At 43.8% G+C, this 25,654-nt stretch overlaps 2 protein-coding genes across 3 annotated transcripts; both read left to right on the plus strand.

Moving 5' to 3' along the window:
- Positions 1-4,204: 4,204 nt before the first annotated feature.
- On the plus strand, positions 4,205-7,826 carry PARS2 (prolyl-tRNA synthetase 2, mitochondrial). The gene is made up of 2 exons (XM_048498978.1): positions 4,205-4,464; positions 5,224-7,826. Exon 2 carries the CDS (start codon positions 5,258-5,260, stop codon positions 6,680-6,682), a length of 1,425 nt encoding a protein of 474 aa, XP_048354935.1. The 5' UTR covers positions 4,205-4,464; positions 5,224-5,257; the 3' UTR covers positions 6,683-7,826.
- A 2,512-nt stretch (positions 7,827-10,338) lies between these two features.
- Positions 10,339-25,654, plus strand: TTC4 (tetratricopeptide repeat domain 4). Of its 2 annotated transcripts, none has more exons than XM_048498938.1 (10): positions 10,339-10,452; positions 12,848-12,965; positions 13,974-14,135; positions 17,752-17,829; positions 19,077-19,201; positions 19,357-19,443; positions 19,564-19,778; positions 22,429-22,510; positions 24,396-24,478; positions 25,099-25,654. In XM_048498938.1, exons 1-10 carry the CDS (start codon positions 10,345-10,347, stop codon positions 25,199-25,201), a joined length of 1,161 nt encoding a protein of 386 aa, XP_048354895.1. In that variant the 5' UTR covers positions 10,339-10,344; the 3' UTR covers positions 25,202-25,654. The 2 variants fall into 2 exon arrangements, with proteins under 2 accessions (XP_048354895.1, XP_048354896.1); XM_048498939.1 differs by lacking the exon at positions 10,339-10,452 and adding an exon at positions 11,114-11,292.

Raw genomic sequence — 25,654 nt, forward strand, 5'->3', positions numbered from 1 at the left:
TTTCCCTAAAGTGCCTTTCACAGATTTAGTTCACATTGCAAGAATCAGACATAATAATTGACTGCACCTATACCATTTTGAAACACACTACCCTGTAGTCAAGACAGGCAAGCGTAAAAGAAGTTCAGCAATGTTGTAACTGCACAAGCTTGTTCTGGCTTTGTCTTGAGTCCTTGGCAAAATCCTTGAACACTCAGTGTTGTGTGTTGGTTGCCAAAACAACCAACACAGAGGCCAAGGCATTATGCAAGAGGGAAAAACATTTTGCAACAACTAAAAGGGAGAGCTAAGCCATAGGTAAACAAAATGGCCCTGGCATCTAGCCAACATATTGCTGCATAAACTGCAAACTGAACTTGTTAATTTATCAAGGTGCCACAATATAGGTTGGTTCTTTAATTGAAGATGCTTTGGAATTTAAATTGAGATTCAAGATTTGTGAATTGGATAGAGTAATTATACAAAAGAGCATGAAAAGATTTTTAAAAATGGAGTTTGAGCTGATGGATTTCAAAGTGAAAAAGGGATATGCCAAGGGTGTCTTTGATCACTTCTTCTTCTTTCCAAACTGGTTTCCTGCATATGCAGGATCAGTTTTGTAACTGTCTCTTCCAGGGGTCATGAGCTTGAGTGTCTTCTGGGGTAAGGTTCTTTGCCCGCAGATCTTCATTGATTGTGTCCATCCACCGTTTTTTGGGTCTGCCACGTGGGCGGCATCCACCAGGTTCAAAGTGCAGGGCTGTCTTTGCTACAGATGTTTCCTCACGGCACATGACGTGGCCATACCACCTTAGCCATGACTGCCTCATGTACTGGTAAATTGGTGATTTTAAGTCTTTGCTGTATGTCATCATTTGGCACATGGTTGAACAGCATCAGGTTTAGCATCAATCGAAGCATCCTCATTTCCATGACATGAAGGGCTTGTTCATGTTTTCTTGTTGCTGGCCAGCATTCGGCTCCATACAGTGCTACTGGGCTAACAACTGTTTTGTAGATTTTGGCCTTGAGGTGTTCAGGCATTTTCTTGTCACACAAGATGCCAGTGGTTTGCTGCCATTTAAGCCATGCAGTATTGACTTGTGGCCAGGCATCTGTCAATGTGTTTGCATTAGCTGAAACCAGTGATCCAAGGTATTTGAATTCAGTGACCTTGTTAATTTCTGGCTGGTGATTTTGATTGTTCCATCAGTTTGGGGGCCACATTCAAGGCATTCAGTTGGAATGTTCAGTTGGAATGTTCAGACATGTCTTTTGTCACTGCTTCTATTTATTCTAGCACTAGAAGTGCTGGCCACTAAGACTAGACAAGACCCTAGAATTAAAGGACTGAAAGTGGAAGGAGAAGAGTTCAAAATGAAAAATTATGCTGCTGATGAAGTGCTGACAATTGCAAATTCCTAACTGTCGATGCATTTTATATTAGAATAAATTGAAACATTTGGGTCCCTTTTGAACTGTAAAATCAACAAGAAAAAGACAAAAATAATTGTAAAAAATTTAATTAGGAAGAGTAAGGTATTAGGACTACAGGATGCACAGTAATGTTAAATCCAGTTAAATATTTGGAAATAAACTTAACTGGGCAAAATGATACACTATTCAAAGATAATTACAAAGCAGTGTGGGTGAAGATACAAAAGGACCTGCTTTTCATTAGCTGCTTTTCATTTCTGCAAACTGCTCTTGGGCTGGTGATGCAACTCATGCAGCTTAAACCATTGCTGCTTGGGTCTGAAACTCATCCATATGCTGTTTGGTGTTGTCAGGTGGGCCTAAGCAGAAGGGAGGAAGGTCAATACACTTTAACAAGGCCTGGACGGCTACTCCAGGCTGCAAGTCTATTCCCATAAAATGGTCCGTGTCATTTCAGAAATGTATTTTTCTGTGACAAATGACCTGGTATCTGTGGGGTGTGAACCCGGGGAAGGGAGATGTAGAAAGCCACATTAAAAGTTTGCGTTGGATCCATTTTTCTTGAAGGGGTCCGAGTGATTCCTTAATGATTCCTTCTTATCCATTTTACCCCAATAACAATCCTGCTCGGTAGGTAAGCTGAGTGTGTGACTGTCCTAGTTTTGCCCAGTGAGATTTATGATAATGTTGGTAAAGTATCCGATAGCATATATCCTAAGGTTGGTAAAGTAACCTAGAGTATATGCCCTATAGAATATTCTGTATTGCGCATGAGGAGCTGAGAAAAAGTGTTTTTCCTCAGGCCACCCAGTGAGCCTGTGGCGGTGGGGAGATTTGATCCCAGCCCTCTCCTTTATTCACTGTGCTGATCTTAAGCCTGCCCATGGATGGTGACTGTTCTGTGTGGCCACACTGTGTGATATCTGTGTGTATTAATGAAGAGAAACTGAGGAATGGAGGCTGCCATTATTTCCTTGTGTCTCAAAATGAAGTAGGAAGCAGTGTTTAACTTAATGGTGGCTTTATCCCCTACCATTCAGAATCTGAAATGATGCCTTAAATAGTTATGTAACACTACCATTCACATGGAGCTAGAATAAGGTCCTGTAGAAATCAGTAATACTTTTAAGTTCAAGAAAAGTTGATTGTGAAAGGGATGGTAACAGGTCAGTGAAGGGTATCATAGGGGAATATAAAGGAATTTGTTTGCTTCTGTAGCACACTCCTTCCCATCTTTTCCGCTGAGTTGTATCGAGGTCTTTCAGAAGGGACAGAGATTTTATTGGTTTAGGCCAGGACTGGATGAAGCAAGCACTTGGACTAAAATGTAAGCGATGGCCTGCTGGATCAGATCAATGGTGCAATCCAGCATCTTGTCTTACAGAATACTGCCCACTATACTGGATGTTCTATAGGGCATGGAGACCAATGTCTTATACTGATGACATCTCCTAGCACTGGTATTAATGGTTTTCTCTATAAGGAAAGAGCACAGATAATTTAGCCTTTCCTCAGAGGAAAGATGCTCCAGCTCTTTGATCATCATAGTTTCCATCTTCTGCACCAGCCTCTGTAATATTTTTGGTGAGGAACGGTGACCAGAACTGTACACAGTATTCTAAATATGATTACACCATAGGCCTATACGAAAGCATTATAATACTGATGGTTTTCTTTTCTATCCTTTTCCTAATGACCCTGCAGCCTGAGTTTGAATCGGTTTTCCCACTGCTACCACACACTGAATTGACATTTAAAGACTATGTAGTGTGTGCCTCCCTTGCATTGTCCAAACTTGAGGAGAAAAAGAAAGCATAGAAAACTTTTTTGGCTTCAAATGGCAGCTGACTCATGGCAACCCCACAGAGTTTTCAAGACAGCAGACATTTCAGAGGTGGTTTGTCACTGCTTGCTGCTGTGTAGCAACCCTTGTATTCCCTGGTGGTCTCCCATCCCAATACCGACCAGAGCTGACCCTCCTTAGCTTCTGAGATTTGACAAGAACAGACAAGCCTGGGCCATCCGGGTCAGGGCAAACATTCTTTTCTGGCCTGTATTCTTACAGAAAATAATTACAACACTTTTTAGAGCTCTCAGAGAAGTGTGTGGGATACTTGAATGTCTATTCATCTATATCCCAACTATTTTATTCTGCATGGAAGTCACCTGCATTACTTATTAGTTCCATATTAGACTGGTAAATTACAACATCCCTGTACCATGGAAGCAGGAGCATACAAATCAGAATTTTTGCTTTGGTTTTGATTTTGACCTCCACAACCAATCACTTGAATTTCTTATGATTTTGTATTTGTATTTTCATATACATAAAATTTAAAATATGTACTCATGTTTTAACCTCCCTCATTTATAAATCAGGGAAATACACGTCTGCTCTCACACAATTCCCAAGAATAAGCACCAAAGAAACTGTGGTGCCCCACCTCCCTGGCCCTGCTTGCTGAGGCCCGATCCTTCCCACCTTTCCTTGCCCGGGTGCTGCCAGACCCGTACTTGGCCTCAGGCTGCTGGCATGGGGTTCCTAGAAGCTTGTGCACCCACAGTTTGGCCTATCCCTGGCAAAAAGAAAACCCTCCTCGCCAGTTCTTCCGCGGCCTCCTCCCCTTCCCTCGCTTTCTGTTTCTCCTGACAAACGTCACTTCTCTTCTCACTACCCCTTTCCATCTCCTACAGTCACAGCCCCCTTCCTCTCGCTCATCTTCCCTCAATTCCTCCTCCTCCCACCTCCCTCCCAATCGCTGGTCTTTCCTCTTAATTCTCCCCGCCCTCTCCCAGCCATCCGTGCCTGTCCTGGCCGCTCCCAGCTCCCTGCCCGTCTGGCCGGCCGAGCGGGGCCTTGCTGGGTCCGGGCAGCTGCCGAGCGAAGCCGTAGGCTGCACTTCCGGCTCCGGCTCGTCGGGGCGTTCTTCGGGCGACCGGCGGCTCTTGCCCCGCCCCCAGGTTGGGCTGCGCGTCCTGGCCTCGTGCGAACGCGCCGGCTTTGCTGTCCCGTTCCCCTGCCGGCTGAGGCCCTTCTCCCGGCCGCCGGTGAGTTGCGGGGGCTGTGCGCGGGGGCGGGGAGGGATCCCCCGACTCCAGACAGAAACATTAATTCCTCTTTGAAACTGCCAGACTTACCTAATCTTGACAATGCCATCCATTCATTCCTGTTAATTTTCTGAAACAGTGGATCTTTAGAAATCTGTGGGAAGATAAAACACTGAAAAAAAATCTATTTTAGAAAATTTTCTTCCTCATATCTCTGGGTAGTGTACCTTTTTTAACCTGAAGCATGCATTCCATATGGGCCTTAATTAGCGTTTTAACTAGCTTCCAAGTAGTGTGATGTGATCTTTCTTCTTCCTTCTGACTACTTCCCTCATGTGTTGTTGTAGTTTCCTCTTTATAAATCAAATGTGAAAGTTTTTCACTTCAGCTTTCCATTGACATAATGGCTGGACATAATAGCATTATGGCCACTGTTCTCAGTTGTTGTAGCCATTGAGAACATTTGTAACAATATCTATTATCCAGTTCTAGCCTGTTCCTACAAAGTTACTGTGAAGATTCTCCCTATCATCACAATTTGTATGCTGCTGTGCATGAGCACTGTGTGTGAGAGCACTTTGCTGCCTGTCTATTTTGCAGTCTGGCCAGAAGCTTGTAAAGCGGCCAGTAAAGTTTTTCCCCCCTGAAAGCAGCTCTCACAGTGCAATCCTAAGCAGGTCTAGGTGGAATCCTACTAGCACCTCAGTTACAGCATGCCTAAATGCACCAGTTTATCTGATGTTCTCTCTCCATGTGCAGATTTGAAAGAGAGGCTGTTCCTGTTAGTATTGACATGGGTATACTTCTGAGAAGATGGAGAATATTATCTCCTGCTGTGACAAACTATGTGAGTCTCTGTCGAAAGCAGCAACAGCATTGCAGATTTTACCATGATAGACGGAAGCGCCTGTTGCTATCCCAGCACTTTCTGTCAATGAATCTTCGGGAGGATAGTTTGGTATCACAAGAGAGCAAGATGGGAGAAATGACATGTAAAAGTCAGAGGCTAATGTTACTAGGAGGCCTGATTTATCCTGCCAGCCCTGGCTGCTATCACTATATGCCATACACTGTCCGAGCCATGGAGAAGCTCATCAAAGTGATAGACCGAGAAATGCAGTTCATAGGAGGTCAGAAAATCAACATGCCCACATTATGCTCAGCAACGCTCTGGAGAGCCAGTGGAAGGTGGGAGCTGATGAGCAAAGAGCTCTTACGCCTGGCAGACAGACATGGCCAAGAATATTGTCTAGGACCTACTCATGAAGAAGCCATCACAGACCTCATAGCTTCTCAAGGCCACTTGTCCTACAAGGGACTCCCCCTCTTGCTGTACCAGATAACAAGAAAGTTTCGAGATGAGATAAAGCCACGCTTTGGGTTGCTGCGTGGTCGAGAGTTCTATATGAAGGACATGTACACATTTGATGCCTCTGAGGAGGCTGCCCATCACACATATGCTCTCGTTTGCAATGCATACTGTAATATATTCAACAGCTTGGGTTTGCAGTTTGTGAAAGTGAAAGCAGCCACAGGGAGCATTGGGGGGACAATGTCTCATGAGTTCCAGCTTCCTGCTGACATTGGTGAGGACAAGCTGATGACATGCACAAAGTGTGACTTTTCAACCAATGTGGAATTAATAAGCCCAGATCAGAAGTATTGTCCAGTTTGCAAAGGGGAACTGGTTGAGACCAAAGGAATTGAAGTTGGCCATACATTCTTCTTGGGAACCAAATATTCTTCTGTTTTTAATGCTACTTTTCAAACTTCTCAGGGTAAACCTGCTCCAGCTGAAATGGGCTGCTATGGTTTAGGTGTGACTCGCATCCTGGCGGCTTCCATTGAAGTGCTTTCTACAGAGGATGCCATTCATTGGCCAAGCCTCATCTCACCTTATCAAGTCTGCTTCATTCCTCCAAAGAAAGGCAGCAAGGAGGAGAAAGGAACAGTGCTTCTGGAAGATTTATATGACTTTGTTGCTGAAGCAATCCCTCAACTCAAAGAGGAAATAGTGTTTGATGACCGGATTCATCTCACCATTGGTAATAGATTAAAAGATGCTAAAAAACTTGGATACCCCTATGTGATCATTGGTGGGAAGAAGGCTTTGGATGACCCTTCACTGTTTGAAGTATGGAATCACAAGACTGGTGAGACTTTGTTCCTCACCAGACAAGCCATTATTGATTTTCTAAGTAAAGTGTCAACCTGCTAATTCTTTAGTGTTTGGCTTTTGAATCTTGAGCTAAATGCTTTTGAAATAAACAGAGTGAGGGGGTGAAATAGCCAGATAATTCTATCTAGCTCAAGGACTGAAAGGAAAAAAGGTTATGACTTCTTTTCCAAAGCTTTGCTGACATAGTTTGACCAGTGACTTTGGCTCTGATGATACCTCCCTCTGTGCCATCGGGATGTTTCTCCAGCACTGTAGACCCAGGTTAGCCCTTGGTTATTCATAGTAATGTGTATTCAATCTGACAGTTTATCTGTAGGAGAGTGGGTTGAAGTAAATCTTAAAATACTTTGAAACAAAGTGCTTACCAAAGTCCTTTTCTCCTGAAGCAATCCTGTATCCATGGCTAATATGAAAATGAAATTGAAAAAGGATGAACACACAGATCCAAAAGGGGCAGTACTCTTTAAGTTTGTTCTAGGAATTTCCCAGGTGGAGTAGGGGTGAGATCCATATGGTCTGAATACTTCACTGGCTCTCTGAATATGGGGTGTCTGAGTCTTTCTGATCTTTGCTAGCTAAATTATATGAGTTCTAGCTATGTTACTGGCTTATAAAGTAGTATGGTGCATTTACTAGTCAAGATTGGGACAGGTTCGAATGTTTCTTAGGGGTTTAGCCTAAGAATATTTTTGTTGAGATATTTGTACCCCAACTTTCATCATGATTTAAGATGGCCAACTTGGATCCAGTTGGAGTCTGTAACATTTTAATTTTAGAAAAATCATGCATTTTAAGTTAAGCATACTTTCAAGCTATGTATTTGATTTTAAAGTCAACTGGCCACTTATTGATGCTGAGTCACAGAGGTGATGAACCAAATAACAAAAATGAGGTGGCTTAACAGCCTTATTATCAAATGTCTGAGGAAGCAAAATATATCAATTGTTAATCTGAAAGCTGAACTACTAATTACAAAAAATCCTACTACTATCTCTCCTCTCTGCTCATCCAGCATTTTTAATCATTGATTGTAATCTGCCTCTATTACATTGACAGCTACTTTGTTCATGTATAAAAATGATGATTTTCTAAACATCAGATTATGTTACCAGTAAATTGTATTCCACACTGTGAGTGATCAGAATAAATGACAAACCCGTTCAAATGTGATGATTAAGGAAAACTGCATTTACATCTTGCCTTTGTGAAGAACTTCCAGTGGTTAACCTTAGCCTTTATCCCTCTCTGCCTCAGCTTCACAAACTGCTGCAAGGGATGACTGGCTTATATAGGCCCATCAATTTTTATCATGTTCATGACTTAGAAAAGTTAACTTGAGCATTTCCTAGAGCATGAAACTTACTTTTAGCTCAGTTATTTACTGGTTTAATTGTTACAGATATCTTTCATGCTTTCACCAAAAAAAAAGTTCAAAATGAAATATATTCTGGGTGTTCAGTGATCAAGAAACTATCTCCAAAAAGAAGAGAAAATAGTTTTTAAATTGGAATTTGGAGTGACACATGTGAATAGTTCTTTTATCCATTGCTGTGCTCCCTTTAAAACCATCTCATATTAAAATAGAAAGGTTTTGCAAATTGTATACAAGACAGACTGTTCAACTTACATTTACAGAACTCTGATGGTACCATGCTTGAGTGGGGACCTGTATATTGAATCACCAGTACTATAAGAAGGCTCTGTTCATGTTCCTACATCTTTCTATCTGCAAGAGACTTAAAGCTGCACTGGGGAAAAAAACCCAGTTGCAGACAACTGTACAACCTCTTCTACATTTCTATATATTATTTTATGTGTTCCATTTTATATTGTTAAGCCAAACGGCTGATTCAGAAATAGGACTGAGCTGAATAATATATATTTCTCAAATATATTTCTTGAGTCAACTATTCAAGATATGTTAGAGGTATAAGTGCTGTCAATAAGTGTTTTACTTGCTCTTAATCTGATAGAAGTTTTAAGTGACGTACAGCAACCAAGGCCAAGTTATGGGCATTTAAGTTCCCATTATTTAAAATAAAAATTAGGAATGACATCCCAGTATGGAAGCCGTTGGTATGGGGTTTAGGATATTCAATTATTCTTTATTTAGATTAGATATGTATACCCTGCTTTTCTCCTAATGGGAACTCAAAGTTGTTTACAGCATCATTCTCCGCTCCATCATTTTATCTTCACAACAGCCCCATGAGGTGGGTTAGGTAGAAAAAGTGACTGGCCTGTGAAATTCAAGGGGACATAAGAAAACATGAAGATGCTTTACACCAGTGGTTCTCAACCTTCCAATGCCATGACCCTTTAATACAGCTCCTCATGTTGTGGTGACCCCCAACCATAACATTGGTATATATAAAATATAAAAAGACTGTTTTTCGATGGTCTTAGGCGCCCCCTGTGAAAGGGTTGTTCGGCCCCCAGGTTGAGAACCACTGCTTTACACTGAGGCAGATCACTGCATGATCAAGATTATTATTGTGTATTCTGACAGTGGCTATCCAAGGCTGAACTCTCACATCATCTGATTGTTTCAACTATTTTGGGGATTGAATCTGGGGACCTGCAAAGCAGGTACTCTCCCAGTGAGTGCTAAAAGGAATGATAGAATTGCTGGTTGGAAATAAAGGGGGAGGCTGGAAGGCTCATTTAAAATACTGGAAACCAGGAATGCCGGTTGACTCCTATGGACTCCATTGAAATACATTACAGCACAAACAAGGTAACCCAAGCGGTAGCCAAATTGGAACACCACCTAAGGTCTCACAAGGGCTATATAAACCACCACGCAACACATAGGGAATGACAGCCTTCACACTGATAGTCCCTGGAACAGAATCTGTGCTCTGGGACTGGAATGTCAGTTCCAGCAGTTATTCTCTAGGTTGCCATTCTGGTTTGCAACCTGTCATTTCAGTCACAGAGCACAGATTTTGTTCCTTAAACCTGCCATTCTAGTCCCATATTCTGTTACCCGTGGCTGTCATTCCAGTGTGAGACCTATCATTCCAGTCCCAAAGCATAGAGTCTGTCCCCAGGGGCTGTCACTGTCCTTCCAGTATCAAGGTAGTCTATGTGGGCCCAGAGACTTTCGCTGAAGTCCATTCCACATTTTCTTTGCTACCTTGTTTGTGCCCTAATGTATTTCAATGGAGTCCATACAAGTCAAGTGGCATTCCTGGTTCCCATTATTTCAAATGGGCCTTCCAGCCTCCCCCAATGTTTCCAATGGGCAATCCTGTCATTCCTTTTAGTACCCCCCCCCCCCGCAAGTGAGTCACGTTCCCTTCTCAATTTTAATTTGCCACACCACACTGGCTCACAGGTAATTATCTGGTTCTTCAATAAAAACGCACATTTAGTCTTCCTGGTTAACTTCCCTGAGCTTGCTCCTCCTTTCTCTCTGTACAATGACTGTTTTAGAAAGTCCACTAGATGGTTGGTACGTAGTGCGGGAGGGATGCTTTCTCTTTCTCTCTCACACGCAAATTTTAAGCAAAAAGTCTCTGTAAAAATTAAAAGGTTACTATAGAGATGGAGTGTAAATTCTGCCCCTTTTCCCTAATGACACTTGCAGCACTCAACAGATACGATGCCTGCAAACCAGGGAGAGCCTTATTGGCTTTCCCGCTCGGCCCCGCCTCCGGAAGAGCGGAGCTTCTGCTGGCCGGAGAAGAGCAATCACCATGGCGGACCAAGAGGGGGACCACGAGGGGGACTGGGACGACTTCCTGGATAAGTTCCGGGGCCCTGAGCGCTACGAGGGGGGCTTCAGTCCAGAGAACTGGGAGGAGGTGGGTTTCTACGGGGCAGGCGAGGCCAGACTTGTGGGGGCCGGTGGGCTTCACCTCAGTTAAGGTCGTGACGAGAGGGCACTGGGACAGACTCCGAGGGAGAAGGAGCTGCGACTTGGGAAGAGATGAAGAAGAAGAAGACTTTATTTACAGTCATTGACCAGATATTGGGAAGAGATGGGAGGGATAGGCTGGAATTATATTGGCCAAAAAAGGTGCCAAGATAAATCGGGGCGACCAGCTTGCATTGAGGAAATCGGGTGCCACAGGATTTAATCAGGACTCGTGGAGGGGAAGAGTTGTTGTAGGTGGTGTCCCAAGTTCGCATCTGATCTGTTTGTACTGTGAAAACATTTGGTAACTTTATAGTTGTAAGCTCACAGCCTCTCCCCCAGATGTAATAGGAAGATATCTGTCTAGCACAGGGGTCGGGAACCTTTTCCCCTCAAAGAGCCATTTGGCTCACCCTCCCCCGCTCACCCCCCCACTCGCTCGCACGCCCCCCCCTCCGCTCCCCGCCCACTTACTTGCTCGCGCCCCCCCCCCGCCCGCTCACACCCTACCCCCCCGCCTGCAGGGCAGGCGAAGATGGGCCCGGCGGCTCGGCCTGGCCAGCCGCCGGAAGAGCGCCCGCCTCGCAACCAGCAGGGCGGGCAGGAGGCGAAGCCCGCAGCGCGGCCTCACCGGCCGCGGGCGAGTAATGCACCCGCCCTGCTGCTTGCAGGGCGGGCGAAGATGGGTCCGGCAGCTCGGCCTCGCCGGCCGCCAGGAGAGCACCCACCTCGCAACCAGCGGGTTGGGCAGGAGGCGAAGCCCGCGGCGCGGCCTGGCCGGCCACAGGCGAGTGATGCTGCTTGCAGGGCGGGCGAAGATGGGTCTGGCGGCTCAGCCTGGCCGGCTGCCGGGAGAACACCCACCTCGCAACCAGCGGGGCGGGCAGGAGGCGAAGCCCGCGGCACGGCCTGGCCGGCCGCGGGCGAGTGATGCGCCCGCCCTGCTGCTTGCAGGGCGGGCGAAGAGGGGCCCGGCGGCTCGGCTCATGGAGCCCAGAACAGCAGCGGAAGAGCCGCGGGTTCCCGACCCCTGGTTTATTCCTTCTTGACACATTTTCAGTATTAGGGCCAGAAAAAAAGCAAAAAATACACATTCAAAACCTATCTCCATGTAAATTAAGTTGCCACCCCACCCCCAGATATGTAATTCTATGACGTTTCTCTTTTCTTCCTTGTTTGTAATTATTCACAGACACAAAACAAACCCGATTAGTAATGCCATCAAGGAAAGAGGACTCCATGTAAACACAGACCACTTGTTCCAGGCATTTTTCCTAGATCAGGGGTCAGGAACCCGTGGCTCGCAAGCCGCGTCGCGACGCCTCAACTTCGCCCGCTGTTCTGCGGCTCCATGGGCCGAGCAGCTGGTTATCTTAGCCCGCCCTGCAAGCATAACCGGGCGTAGAACTCGCGGCGGCCAGGCGGCCAGCCCGCACCGCTGGCTTCGCCACCTGCGGACCCTGCTGGTTACAAGGAAACCGACTGGCGGAGCCGCCGGACCCACCAGCCCGCCCTGCAGGCAGGGGATTGAGCGGGCGAGAGAGGGGCTGAGAGCAAGCAAGTGGGCGGGGAGCGGAGGGGGGGCGTGCGAGCGAGTGGGGGGTGAGCGGGGGAGGGTGAGCCAAATGGCTCTTTGAGGGGAAAAGGTTCCCGACCCCTGGAATAAACCATCCTGCAATTAGTTGACCTACAGGCAAAGATTCCAAAATAAAAGACTTTAGAAAGGACCAAGGGCAAAATCAAATGTGTAGTGGAAAAAAACCTCTTCTGATCATTCAAGTGTGGAGTATATTTTGTAAAAGTGTTTTACTTTACTTTTATTTAATTTCTCCCCTAACCTAATCTAGCCAAAGGCCGGGATCAGGGCAGCTTACAACCCATGAATGCACATTCATAAATCAGACACAACCATAGTTGATACAATAACAGTTAAAATGACTCAAGTTAATCAATAACCAATTAAAATATAAATATGCAAGAACGTATCATTTTCCATTCTGTTTTCTAAACGGGGAGAAGCGGGTATAATCTGATAATTCTAGCTACTCTTAATGTAGCTCAGCCCCATTCCCATGCAATTTACTCACTAAAAGGAGGAGGAAGAAGGGAGGGGAGGGATAAAAGGGAGGAGAGAACCAAGTAGGGAAGGAAAGGGCATGGAGAGGGTAAAGGGGAAAAAGACACAGGAAGGGAATAAAAGGAAAGGGCAAGAGCAGGGGTGCTAACTTCATGTGTTAACTTGAGCTGCCTGCATTTGTTAAATGTCATTACATTTGAAGTTCTGCCTCTTGGACCACTGTCTGGGCAGTATTGTTGTTATTTTACCTTTTTTCTATTGGCAGGAATTTGAGAAGATTCCAATGTTCATGAAGAAAGGTCCTTCTGAAGTAGATCCTAAGCATAATCCCGACTTGGCTTGCCTTCAGTCTATAATTTTTGACGAAGAGCAAACTCTTGAAGGTATTTTTCACAGTCTTGCTTGCATATTTTAAATATAAACAATTGATAGAATTTGTTATGTTCTTCAGTATTTTTTCCAAGAATCTGAATATGTTCTTGTTTGACTGTCGTGGGTAACTTGCCATCTTCAGTTCGGTATTCACTTGCCTCTACAAGTGTTGGGCAGAGGAATCTTCCAGTGATTGCCTTTCTGAAGGTGTCATGATCCTAGGCCTAGAATGTGGCCTAGAGGCCCTAGGAAGGCCTATATTAAAATTGATAGCAGGCCTACATACCGTATCCCAGGCACTGTGTGGGCCTTGTGATTTGTAAAAGAGGATTTGGAGGAAAAAGTACGACCAGTGTAGGTGGAGGAGTGGGGCCTGGGAAGAATGCATAAAAGGCCTTGCTCTAAAGCAGGGGTCTTCAAACTATGGCCCCCCAGATGTTCATGAACTACAATTCCCATCCGCCCTGCCACTTGCCCATGCTGGCAGGGGCTGATGGGAATTGTAGTCCATGAACATCTGGAGGGCCATAGTTTGAAGACCCCTGCTCTAAAGAGAGGGAGCAGGGCTGGAGAGAAGCTTAAATTAGAGGGAGTCGTCATCCAGGAAGAGGAGGAAGAGGTTAATTGATTTGCAGGCTAGTTTCAAGAGATTGCTAGGGATAGTAAAGGTAGACTTGTTTGTGGGGTGGGGGGGGTGGTAGTCTGTTTACTGGTCTTTACTGATCTCATTTTATATGTGATTTGAATTGTTGTTAGATCTCTTTTTAAAAAGTATTCGTTAATCTGCCTGGGTCCTCATGCCTCATTTGGTCACCTAAAAAGTATTCCCTATTGGGAAAAGAAGCAGTCTGGGACAGGGAGGGTGCTCTGGGTTCTCGCGAGTGAGTGAGCGCCCAATCCCCAAGGGGCTTAAACCTATCATACCAGGTTGGTGGCACCTAATAAATCTCTCCCCCCCACCCACCCACCCCCCGGGCTTCTGACAGAAGGCTATGATGTTTCTCTCTCTTTTTGACCAGAGCAAGCAATGACTTATAAGAATGAAGGCAATGATTACTTCAAGGAAAAGGATTATAAGAAGGCTGTGATATCATATACAGAAGGACTAAAAAAGAAATGTAGTGACCAAGAATTGAATGCAGTGCTTCATACTAACAGAGCTGCAGCCCAGTTTTATTTGGGTAATGTACCATATTGTTGTTTTCATGTGTAGCAAAAAAATAATTAAAAATCAGAGTTCCTCCCCTATGTGTTTTAGTGATCGCAGACTGATTTTGAAATGTTTTTCAAACAAACGAAAGCTGCCAAGGAGCTGCTGAGTATCCACATCTGAAGAGATAAATACTAAAAAGCAGGTGTGCATTAAACAGTTGGTCAAGGGTGCTCAAAGACTATTCAAGAGAACTGTGATCAAATCTTTGTCTGTAAAATGAGACTAATCGGGCTCAGAAATCCAATGGCATTATCCATTGAATTACTTTATTTACTAAACATCTTGTTTTTTAGAAAACGGAATACACTTTTTAATTAAAAGTGTAAATCAAATAATTTAAAATCCAAAATAACCAAAAAAGTAAATGCTCAACTTCTGTGTTGTCAGAGGCTACTCTACAGTCCATTACAATGTCCAAGAGCCAGAAGTCTGTTATAAGACATAGACAACTGTTCAGATTCCATAATAAAACAGCAGTATCTAGCAGTAAAGGCTTATGAATTATTTGGCACATATGTTGAAGACAGTATTGCATGCAAAATGTGTGGTTGCTTACAAACTAAGAAAGAGATTAACATTAAAGTGTGGCTTCTATTTCTTACAATTAAAAACATTTTTCTTGCAATTGAAATAACATAGCTATTATCATATGTTTATTAAAATTCAGCAGGGCCACTTGAGGCCTGATAAAGTTAATCTTTGGATATCTGTTTGCTCATCCTTGTAATAAAATTACACCCCCATTACAGCAGTTGAAGATTTCATGTACAGCTGTGTCAGGCAGGAATTGGAGGGAAAGTTATACCAGAAAGGGGTTCCTTGGGGTCTCCAAAGATATGCATGAAAATTGTGGTTTAAAACAAATGATCCCAACCTGTGTGGGCTAAACATGTGTGTTGCCATCATGTGGCCTGCAGCTGTAGCTGAGATGTACAAGGCTAAAGTCTTTCAGCCTGAAAGGGGAGAGAGGAGGCTATGAAAGGTGTACAGCCTGAGTCTCCTCTCCCCAAGAGAACTCTCTTCCTTCATATTTTTAAGGAAATATGAGGAAACTTCATTGGCCAAGTTTAAATGAGTCAAACAAAACAACATCCTGCCAGGTGGCAGCTGCATTCAGAGCTCCTGAGTCGTCCTGCCTACTTTTCCCTACAGCCAGCATGAAAAAGGAGAGTTCATCAGACAATAACCAGTCCTTTAAACTTTGAAGGTCTGGGGGTGGGGGAGGTTGTCCTTAAATGCACATATAGACCTTTCTTATACTGAATCAGCCCATTCGTCTACTCAGACTGGCAGTAGCTCTCAAGGGTCTGGGGCAGTGGTTCTCAACCTTCCTAACGCCGCAACCCTTTAATACAGTTCCTCATGTTGTGGTGACTCCCAACATTTATCCATTTTACAGATGGAGAACACTGATGCAGAGACTCTTAGGCGACCCCTGTGAAAAGGTTGTTCGACCCTTAAAGGGGTCCCGACCCACAGGTTGAGAACTACTGGTCAGGGGTAAAGATCTTTCATATCATCTGAGCCTTCTAACTGGAGATGCCAGGGGTTGAACCTGAGACCTACTGTATGCCAAGCAGATGCTCCATCACTGAGCTACAGCCCTGCTCTCTTTGAATGCTGGAGTATAACATCCTTAGACTCAAATTCTGATTCCCCTTCCCCACCTGTCAGACTCAAGTTAAACAGGATACACATCCAAATCCACATTCTCTTAGAACTTTCTCAGCCTCATCTATCTCTGCCTCTGTCCGCGACCTGGGGGTCCACCTGGATTCGTCTCTTTCTATGGAGACCCAGGTGGCCCATATAACCCGGGTCGCGTTTTACCATCTACGTCAGGCCCGACGGCTGGCCCCCTTCCTTTCCCAAGCTGACCTGGCCACTGTGGTCCATGCAACGGTCACCTCCAGGCTAGACTATTGCAACTCGCTCTACGCGGGCCTTCCCTTGCGTCTGATTCGGAGATTGAAAATGGTCCAGAATGCAGCGGCCCGTATGCTCACAGGGGGTGCCATGAGAGAACATATTACACCTGTGCTCCGCCGCTTGCACTGGTTACCAATCGAATTCCAAATCATTTTCAAGGTGTTGGTGTTAACCTTTAAGGCCTTGCGCGGCCTGGGACCTCCGTACCTGCGGGACCGTCTTACCCCATATGTCCCGAATGAGTCTCTCTGCGTTCGGCAGAGGCCAATTTACCTAGTGATCCCCTAGCCACTCGATGATACACTTGGCCTCCCACCCAGGCGGGAGCAGCTTCACAGCTCTGGCCCCTGCCTGTTGGAGCGCTCTTCCATCAGCTGTCCGGGCCCTGCGGGAGCTTGCTGAATTTCCGCAGAGGCCTGCAGACTGAGCTGTTCCACCGGGCCTTTGGGGAGACCAGCCGTTGATAAGGGGCCCTCCTTTTCCTCTCCCTCCTTTATAACATCATGGAGATCCTGCCACCCCTTCCCTTTTGGGGTTTTTGTGGGAATTGATAGCAGGCGCCATCCTGAGTTAATTAATGCTGCATTTTAAATGGGGTAGGGTTTATTTTTATTAGAGCTGTTTTAATCCATATTTATTGTATTTAATCTGATGCTGTGCTCTACCTATGTTGTTCACCGCCCTGAGCCCTTCGGGGGAGGGCGGTTTATAAACCCAATTAATAATAATAATAATATCTCACAAGGCATCTGCTGAGGGGAGAGGAAGAGAGAGTTTGCTTTGAAACTCCTTATAGGAGAGAAAGGCAGGGCATACATCCAACTCTTCTTCCTCTGCCCACTCATTTCTGTCAGTTGCCTGTCCAGATGAGTGTATTGAAAGTGATGGAATGTCACAAATGGGACGGAGATTTTGATTGGAACACTGAAGCAAACTGGCAAAGTTTTCATGTGTCCACCTTTACAGTCTATGATCAGCATTTTCTACTGTGTTCCAAAAGCCAGAATTCAGTCTTGCATATGCAGGCCTAGATTTTCTGAGAATGTTATGACTGTGTTTTTTGCCGCTGCATCACACCAACTGCTCATGTTTAGCTTACAGTCCATCCGTACCCCAGGATTTTGTTCACACATACTGCTATCCAGAAGTGTATCCCCTCTCCAGTAGGCGCATTTCTCATTTTTGTCACCCAAATATAAAACTGGGCATTTCTCCTTGTTGAATTGCATCCTGTTCACATCCACCCACTTTTCCAGAATGTTCAGATCTCGTTGAAAACTATCTTTATTTTCCAGGGGCATTCACTACTTACCCCAATTTGGTGTCATCTGCAAATTTAAAGGATGGTCCCTCCACCTACACACACACACACACACACACACCTGATCATTAACAAAAATGTTGAAAAGTAGCAGGCCCAGAACCAAATCCTTAGGCACTTCACTGGAAACCTTCCTTCAATCAGATGAAATGCTATTGCTAGCTATTCTTTGAGTGCACTTCTCCAATCGGTTCTCAGTCCACTTAATCCTAGAGTCCAGTCTGCAAGGCTTCAGTTTACCCATCAGAACATCATGGGGGAACCTGTCAAAAACTGTATTGAAATCCAGGAGAACAGTGTAATGATCTATGTTTTCTTGTTATCTTTTGTTTAGGCAGCTATCGCTCAGCTCTCAATGATGCTACTGCAGCCAGAAAGCTCAAGCCCAACCACCTCAAAGCTATAATAAGAGGTGAGACAGTCTACCAGGTCCAGTGGTGACACTTGGTAAATGGTAGCCTCTAAGATGGGTGTCTAACTCATTTATTACAAGGGCTGGATATGACATTAATGTGACTTGATCGGTTGGGGCCTGAGGGATTTGCTGCCTCAGCTAGCAAACCTGCAGTAGGCTTGCCAGTCCAGATCAGCAGTGTGAAGGCAGCTGCCTTGACTGTTGATCCCATAGTGGGCTCACCAGCCCAGAACATCACTGGGAGAGATGTTCAGCACTGGGTGTCGGGAACTGTCTCAGTTGGTGAGCCTGCATTAGGCTCACCTGCCTAGATTGGCACTGGGGGTGGGATGGCTATGCCAGGCTCTCCAGGCCAAATTGGGAGTGGGGTGTCAGTGGGTGCCTGGACTTGGTAAGCTTGCAATGGGTTTTCTAGGCAAGATTGGGAGTGGGGTGAGTGGGTGCTTGGTGTGGTGAGCTCACAGGCTAGATTGGGAGCAAGGGAGGTTGCCTCAGTTGGCTTATGGGCCTGATAATCCCTTTCAGGGGGCTGGATCCGGCCCCTGCTCTGCATGTTTGACACATCTCCTTTAAGTAGTTACAGAAACGTTGTGCTGCTTGTACCAGTAACAGCAGGAAATATTGTTTCCTTTAACAGTGCAAAAATTGTGGGTGTTGAGGGAATTTTTTCAAAAGAGAAGCTTTCAGAAAGTTATGAAATATTCTGTACTCTGTAATCTGCCTTCAGTCTGAGAAAGATGGGCTATAATTAAGTGAAACAAATAATATAATACATGCTGAAGAGTAGTGCCTGCTTTTGGTGGACAAAAAACAGAGCTGAAGCCTGGGAACCTGGCAGGGATGTTGCTCAGAGTAGGTCAGTGACAAAAGCAAATTGTCCACACTGTCTTTGCATTCATTGACCCATTTCCTGATACTGAACTTAGATCCTGAAGAAATTGACTGGCATAAATGGTCTGTTGTTTGCCTACTCAGTATATCCAGTTAACAACTTTGGGTGTTAAAAGGAGAAAGGGCAGTCTCCCCAATTCCCCTCCTCACTGCAGTTCTCCTTCATCCCAGATGTGAGGCTTTTTGGCCATGCTGGTCCCTGATTCCTGAAATAGCCTTTCAGGTGTCTAAAGAGGCTGGCGTGACCCATTTGCTTCCTTGCTGGAAATTTGGCAGCTACCACACATGCGTTGTATCTTACTGATATGTGCATGTTTTGCTATGTGCTAGAGGTTTTCTACCTACTTTTCCAGGAGTCCTGTGCCATTTGGAACTCAAGCATTTTTCTGAAGCCATGACGTGGTGTGAGGAGGGACTGAGAATAGATCCAAAAGAGAAGAAACTCCTAGAAACAAGAGCTAAAGCTGACCAACTAAAGGTTAGAAGGGGGAAGGAACACAACTGTAGGTACTGTAGATCTGTTTATTGTAAAATATTGGCACCCCATCTCTCAGAAATACTTTTAAGACCAGACTGGGGGGGGGGGTGTCATTGACTTTTCACAGTTAAAATGTAGCTTTGCCTGTCTTGCAGCGTACTGGAGAGAGAGATCTGAGAAAAGCCAGATTCTTGGAGAAGAAGGAACAGGCTCAGAAAGATGCTGTATTCAAAGCTATCCAGGTAGATTTATTTTCTAAAAAATGCTGTTTGAAATTGTTGCCCATTTAAATGCATGAAAATGTGTTTTGAATCCTTGTCTGAAGTGTGTTTATATGTCCCCCTTTTGTCCTTTTGATATAGGATCGCAATATCAATTTTTTGCCAGAATCTTGTAAGGATGACAATGTAATACCAGCAGATTTGGCTGAGATGTCTTTAAATGGCTTGAGCTCAAAGAGTGCAGCTGGTCCCAGGGTCTGTCTTGATGAAAATGGTAGCCTTTCCTGGCCAGTGTTGTTCTTGTATCCTGAGTATGGGCAAAGTGATTTAATCTCTGCTTTTCATGAGGAATCCAGGTTTGTTTGATTGTTTTAAAAAATTATCTCTTGCCCAGACATCATCAAAGGAGTGATTTATGACGTGTTTCCCCATCCCAGAGCTGCCTGTGGATATGGAGGCTGTGAGGTGAAATGGAATGCCTCCGTATGGCTAGAAACAGTGACCTCCACTTGCTGAGTATAAAACCCTACTCCCTAGCCTGGTGGAATCACTCAGTGCCTCAGATTGCCCTGGTAATTTATTTGGTTGTTTGTTTATTTGGTTGCTTGTGTGTTTTCTGGCCTTTGTGGCCGTAGTCTGGTAGATCTTGTTCCTAACATTTTGCTTGCATCTGTGGCTGGCATCTTCAGAGGTGTATGACTGAGGGAAGTCTGTTACACACTGTTTACTCCTTTCTCACTGGACACAGTGTGTAACAGACTTCCCTCTGTGATACATCTCTGAAGATGCTAGCCACAGATGGAAGCAAAACATTAGGAACAAGATCTACCAGACCACAGCCATACAGCCCAGAAAACCCACAACAACCAGTTGAATCTGGCCATGAAAGCCTTCTACAATACACTATTCAATTGTTTAATTGGGTTATTTTATAATTTTAGCTGCATTTTTAATTGCTTAAATGTTTTATTGTTTTATGTGCTACCTTGTGGATCCTGATCAAGTGGAAAGGCAGCATAAAATGTTTTAAATACAGATTTCCATCCTGGTATATACTTTATAGCAGTTGTGTCACCACTGGGTCATGGCTGGAGCGTGAAACCAGGGATTTTGTTCCTCTGGTGTGGAATTCTGCTCCCTAGTGTAACATCTGGCCAGGTTTGCATAATGGTTCCATGGAGAACTGGACTTTGTGGTGCAATAATCTTGGGTTTTTTAAATTATTCTAAAACTGGCATGGGTTGATGTATGGGAATAACATTGCAATACAGTAGGGGACCAGGATATATGATGGTCGGATGTGTATGTGAAGTGAGCCAGGACTATTGAGAAAACTATTGAGAAAACTATTGAGAAAACTATTGAGAAAACTATTGAGAAAACTATTGAGAAAACTCAGCAATGAAGGAATAAGAGGGGAAGTCCTCCTATGGATTAAAAACTGGTTGAGAAACAGGAAGCAAAGAGTGGGTGTAAATGGGAAATTCTCACAATGGAGAGATGTGGGGAGTGGTGTCCCCCAAGGATCCGTATTGGGACCAGTGCTCTTTAACCTATTCATAAATGACCTGGAAGTAGGGGTGGGTAGCGTGGTGGCCAAGTTTGCAGATGATACCAAATTATGTAGGGTGGTGAGAACCACAAAGGATTGCGAGGAGCTCCAAGCGGACCTTGATAAATTAGGTGAGTGGGCTAAGAAATGGCAAATGCAGTTCAATGTAGCAAAATGCAAAGTGATGCACATAGGGGCAAAAAATCCAAACTTCACATACACGCTACAGGGGTCAGTGCTATCAGTCACAGACCAGGAAAGGGATTTGGGCGTCTTAATTGATAGTTCCATGGGAATGTCAACTCAATGTATGGCAGCTGTGAAAAAGGCAAACTCTATGCTGGGGATAATCAGGAAAGGAATTGATAATAAAACTGCAAAGATTGTCATGCCCTTATATAAAGCCGTGGTGCGACCACACTTGGAGTACTGTGTTCAGTTCTGGTCACCACATCTCAAAAAGGATATTGAAGAGATAGAAAAAGTGCAGAGAAGGGCAACGAGGATGATTGAGGGACTGGAGCACCTTCCTTATGAGGAAAGGCTGCAGCGTTTGGGACTCTTTAGTTTGGAGAGGAGGTGGCTGAGGGGGGATATGATTGAAGTCTACAAAATTATGCATGGGGTAGAAAATGTTGACAGAGAGAAATTTTTCTTTCTTTCTCACAATACTAGAACCAGGGGGCATTCATTGAAAATGCTGGGGGGAAGAATTAGAACTAATAAAAGGAAACACTTCTTCACGCAACGTGTGATTGGTGTTTGGAATATGCTGCCACAGGAGGTGGTGATGGCCACTAACCTGGATAGCTTTAAAAGGGGCTTGGACAGATTTATGGAGGAGAAGTCAATTTATGGCTACCAATCTTGATCCTCTTTGATCTGAGATTGCAAATGCCTTAACAGTCCAGGTGCTCGGGAGCAACAGCCGCAGAAGGCCATTGCTTTCACATCCTACATGTGAACTCCCAAAGGCACCTGGTGGGCCACTGCGAGTAGCAGAGAGCTGGACTAGATGGACTCTGGTCTGATCCAGCTGGCTTGTTCTTATGTTCTTATGTTCTTATGAGATGTTCATTAGGACCTAAATTTGATAACCCATCTTAACTGAGCATTTTTCCTGGGTAGTTGAAGGATTTTCCAGTAGTTCAGTATGTGTTTACATGGTGTGATTCTCATCTACAATAGGGACTGTGGGGACAGTGTGTTAGAAAAGTTGCTATTTTAGATTAATCACAATTAAAGAAGAATGGTTTTACAATCTCACCCTGAACATATCTATTAAAGAATTCTGGAAAATAAATACCATGCTTGATTTTTATAAAGCTAGGTTGATTTGAATATTCACAGTGGTATGCTTTCATTTCATGCTAATGGTTGCTGAAGTATTATCAAAATACTAATGATGGGCTAAGATGTTGCTATAGGAGAGTAACATTTCTCATCTCTTTCAGATTTATCGAACATTTAATGGTCATGTTTGAAGAGCTACCTCCCTGGGATACAGAAAGAAAATATTATCCTAGTGAATTAGAGGTAGGAAATTGCATCTATATGAAATTGGCATTTATCTGATTTTGAAAATGTGTATGTGAAGTAAAGTCAAGTCACAGCTGGCAACCCTTTATGGGGTTTTCAGGGCAAGGGATAAACAGAGGTGGTTTGCCATTGCCTTCCTCTTCACAGTGGCCGTGAACTTCCTCGATAGTCTTCCATCAAAATACTGATATGGGCCAATCTGGCTTAGCTTCCAATATCTTATGAAATTGGGCTAGCCTGCGACATTCAGGGTAGGCTAATTTAGAAAGTACCCTTATTTTATCATTAAAAGGATACTTTCAGTTTATCTTGTAGTTTGGAGTTCTTTTGTTTGTTAGTAATGTGAGCTTAACTTCTGCTTTGACTTATGCTCCCCTTCCTCTGCTCCCTTCTCCTTTGTCTAGGTAAATCAAGCCTTTTCCAGGAAAGAATGTGTCTTAAATTCTGTGTTTATACTATGCCAAGCACATTGGTGGCACTTAGTTTTTTTAAAATAGCAATAATATCCGCTTTATGAACAAGGCTGCAAGGAGAGCATTCTGGAACTACCACATTCAGTCAAGCACTGAGACCTTGTTAGGAAACTCCCACTTTATTATCACTGGATTTCCTATATATAAAAAAAAATATCAGCCTTGGAAGGAGCTGCTCTGGAGAGCTTTTCAAGGTTGCTTCTGGTATTTGGCTATGAAACAGCATCAATAATAGCACTTGGGAGGATTCCAAGTAAAATGGGTTTGAGTCTTTCAAAAATAGTTCCAAGTCTTTAGTTGTCATTCAGTAAAACAGCAAGAAGAAAGAAATGTCTTGTTATCTAGTGATGCTAGTTGGCAAGCCTTTTGGTTTGGATCGTTTTGCTACTCCCGTATTTGATGGAGTGAGGTTTGCTTCATCAGAAAAATATTTTTTCACTCTGTATGTATCTCAGAAGTTATTCCCCCCCACACACACACACACCTTAAGTCAGCTGACCTGACCACACTGATCCATTCTACAGTAACCTGAAGGCCCAATTACTGTGATGTGTGCTGTGGAGCCTAGTTTGGAAACTTTAAACTTCCATGTGGTTCAGCACACAGCTGTCCATTTGATTATGGACTAACTGCTGTGATCCTATTTTCCCAGTAATGGTTATATATTTTGGTATTGGTTACAGTTACATTCCAGTAGTAGGCTGTGGGAAATGAAGTGGCCTCTTGGAGCAAATACAGACTGCTTTTAGACAGCCTGTAAAACTGAACTGTTTAAGAGAAGATTTCCTGAGAAGGTGTATGTTGGTATCTGAGGAGGCAATAATGGGGCTGGGGGCGGGGGGGATCAGTTGTAGCCATGAAGTTTTTATGTTGCTTGTTTGGTCCTGCTGTTATTCTGTTAAATTATTGCTTTCGCTTACATAATTATGTGTCTTATTTCCCACTTTTATTTGGGAAGAAAGTAGGGTATAAATATTTTAATAAAATATTTGAAGCAGTGGTGTTTTACCAGATATTTATGTCATGTCTCAGACTTCCTGATCAACACAGGTAAATATTTTAAACAAAGCTATCTGGCAAACCTTTTAAAAGTTTGTTTAGTTCTATTGAGGGCTATCTGTCTGACAGCAGAATGTGACAATGTGTGAAATCAAATTACCACAACAGTTCTGAAATTGTCACCATTCTACTGATTTAGTGCTAGATCCCATAAACCAGCCAAAATGAACAGCAGTGACAAACTAATTCTGTTAATTAATCATAGGCAAGAACCTTTCAGATTTCTTTCTACCCAAAACAAGCAGAGTTGCAAATGTTCCACTGCATGACCTGGATGAAAATCTTACCAAGGTTAAAGTGTATTGCAGGTGCATGTTAAATCTGTTTTTCCCCCACATTACTTCGCATAGCTTTATTATGAGGATGAAGAAAGAGAAGAGATACATCAGATATGCCCCCAATCCACATTGTTGCAAGTGCTGCAGCACCAAAGGTGAGATGCATGTTATTCATTGATCAATAAAGTGGCAAGTTTGCAGTATCAAAGGGGCAGGGCTCACAGACTAATCAAAGGGCTGATTTATTGTTTGGATTCACAGGTCCTGCTGGGAATAAGTATCTCATGCACAGTACAGTAACTCCCTCAGGAATAAACTTGTAAACATGTTACTGTTTATCTCAGTCTGGAGCCATGGTGGGGCCTGCCCTAGAATGGCAGGTAAAGTGGCAGATATACTTCGCCCTAGAGTGGCTAAATATTGATCCTCTGTTGGCAGGCTTCTGGTATTTTTGTTGCAAATTAGATACTAAAGCTAAAGAAAAGCAAACTTCCAACTGCTTGTTCCTTAACTTTCTACATACCAGGCTCTCATTTTCCTATTGAGGTAGTTTATTCATTGCACCATCCAGATTAAATTGTTTCTGTTCCTGACCTAAGATTTCAGAGCAGGCTACGGGTCTGATATAAGAGGCAACAGTAGTTTTTTTTCCATTAAAAAATATTCCACAGTCACTGACTTACAAAATACCATACATGGAGAATATGAAATAGAATTGAAATTAACCTTTGGGTGAGCAATGGAGAAGGTGGTAACTTTTCACATTTTTTTGCAGGTACTTTGTGAAAGCTGGGACTCCTACTTTTTTGGTTTTGGTAAAATTTGCTCCTTTCTCTAAAAACTACTTTGCGGGGAAGAAAGTTCACTGTCTTAAGTGAACAAATACGAACTTTTCTTGAAAGGACAAAACCAGCACATACTATGACAAGCATGGTTTAACTTTCTAAACAGGAACGTCTTGAACGTGTGTACTTTTCTTTTCTACAGTCACAATGACAATTGAATAGAACATGTCCTGCCAGTCCACAGGAAGGAATGTAAAACACTTGAGGGTTAACAAGGCTGCAGAACTGAAACTGGCATTTATTACAGTTCCTCATTTTACAAAATAATACATGTGATAACCTGATTTTCAAATGAAGAATCTGGTTCTCTCTCAAGGTATACAGCTTGCCATATCTACAGTCGTTGGTTGGTAATTCTATGCAGTGGTGGTGAACCTTTGGCACTCCAGATGTTATGGACTACAATTCCCATCGGCCCCTGCCAGCCTGTTATACAGGCTCTTGGGTTTACAGGCTTACTGAAAATAAATACTAATTTAAAGAGGA

This window comes from Sphaerodactylus townsendi, linkage group LG05 (genome assembly GCF_021028975.2).
Source record: "Sphaerodactylus townsendi isolate TG3544 linkage group LG05, MPM_Stown_v2.3, whole genome shotgun sequence".
NCBI lineage: Eukaryota > Metazoa > Chordata > Lepidosauria > Squamata > Sphaerodactylidae > Sphaerodactylus > Sphaerodactylus townsendi.

Bases quoted from the DNA above. Each gene is read 5' to 3' on its own strand.
- PARS2 (XM_048498978.1), top strand. From the start codon at position 5,258: ATGGGTATACTTCTGAGAAGATGGAGAATATTATCTCCTGCTGTGACA.
- TTC4 (XM_048498938.1), top strand. From the start codon at position 10,345: ATGGCGGACCAAGAGGGGGACCACGAGGGGGACTGGGACGACTTCCTG. The intron at 10,453-12,847 runs GTGGGTTTCTAC...TTCTATTGGCAG, and splicing joins GTCCAGAGAACTGGGAGGAG to GAATTTGAGAAGATTCCAAT. The intron at 17,830-19,076 runs GTGAGACAGTCT...CTACTTTTCCAG, and splicing joins CCTCAAAGCTATAATAAGAG to GAGTCCTGTGCCATTTGGAA.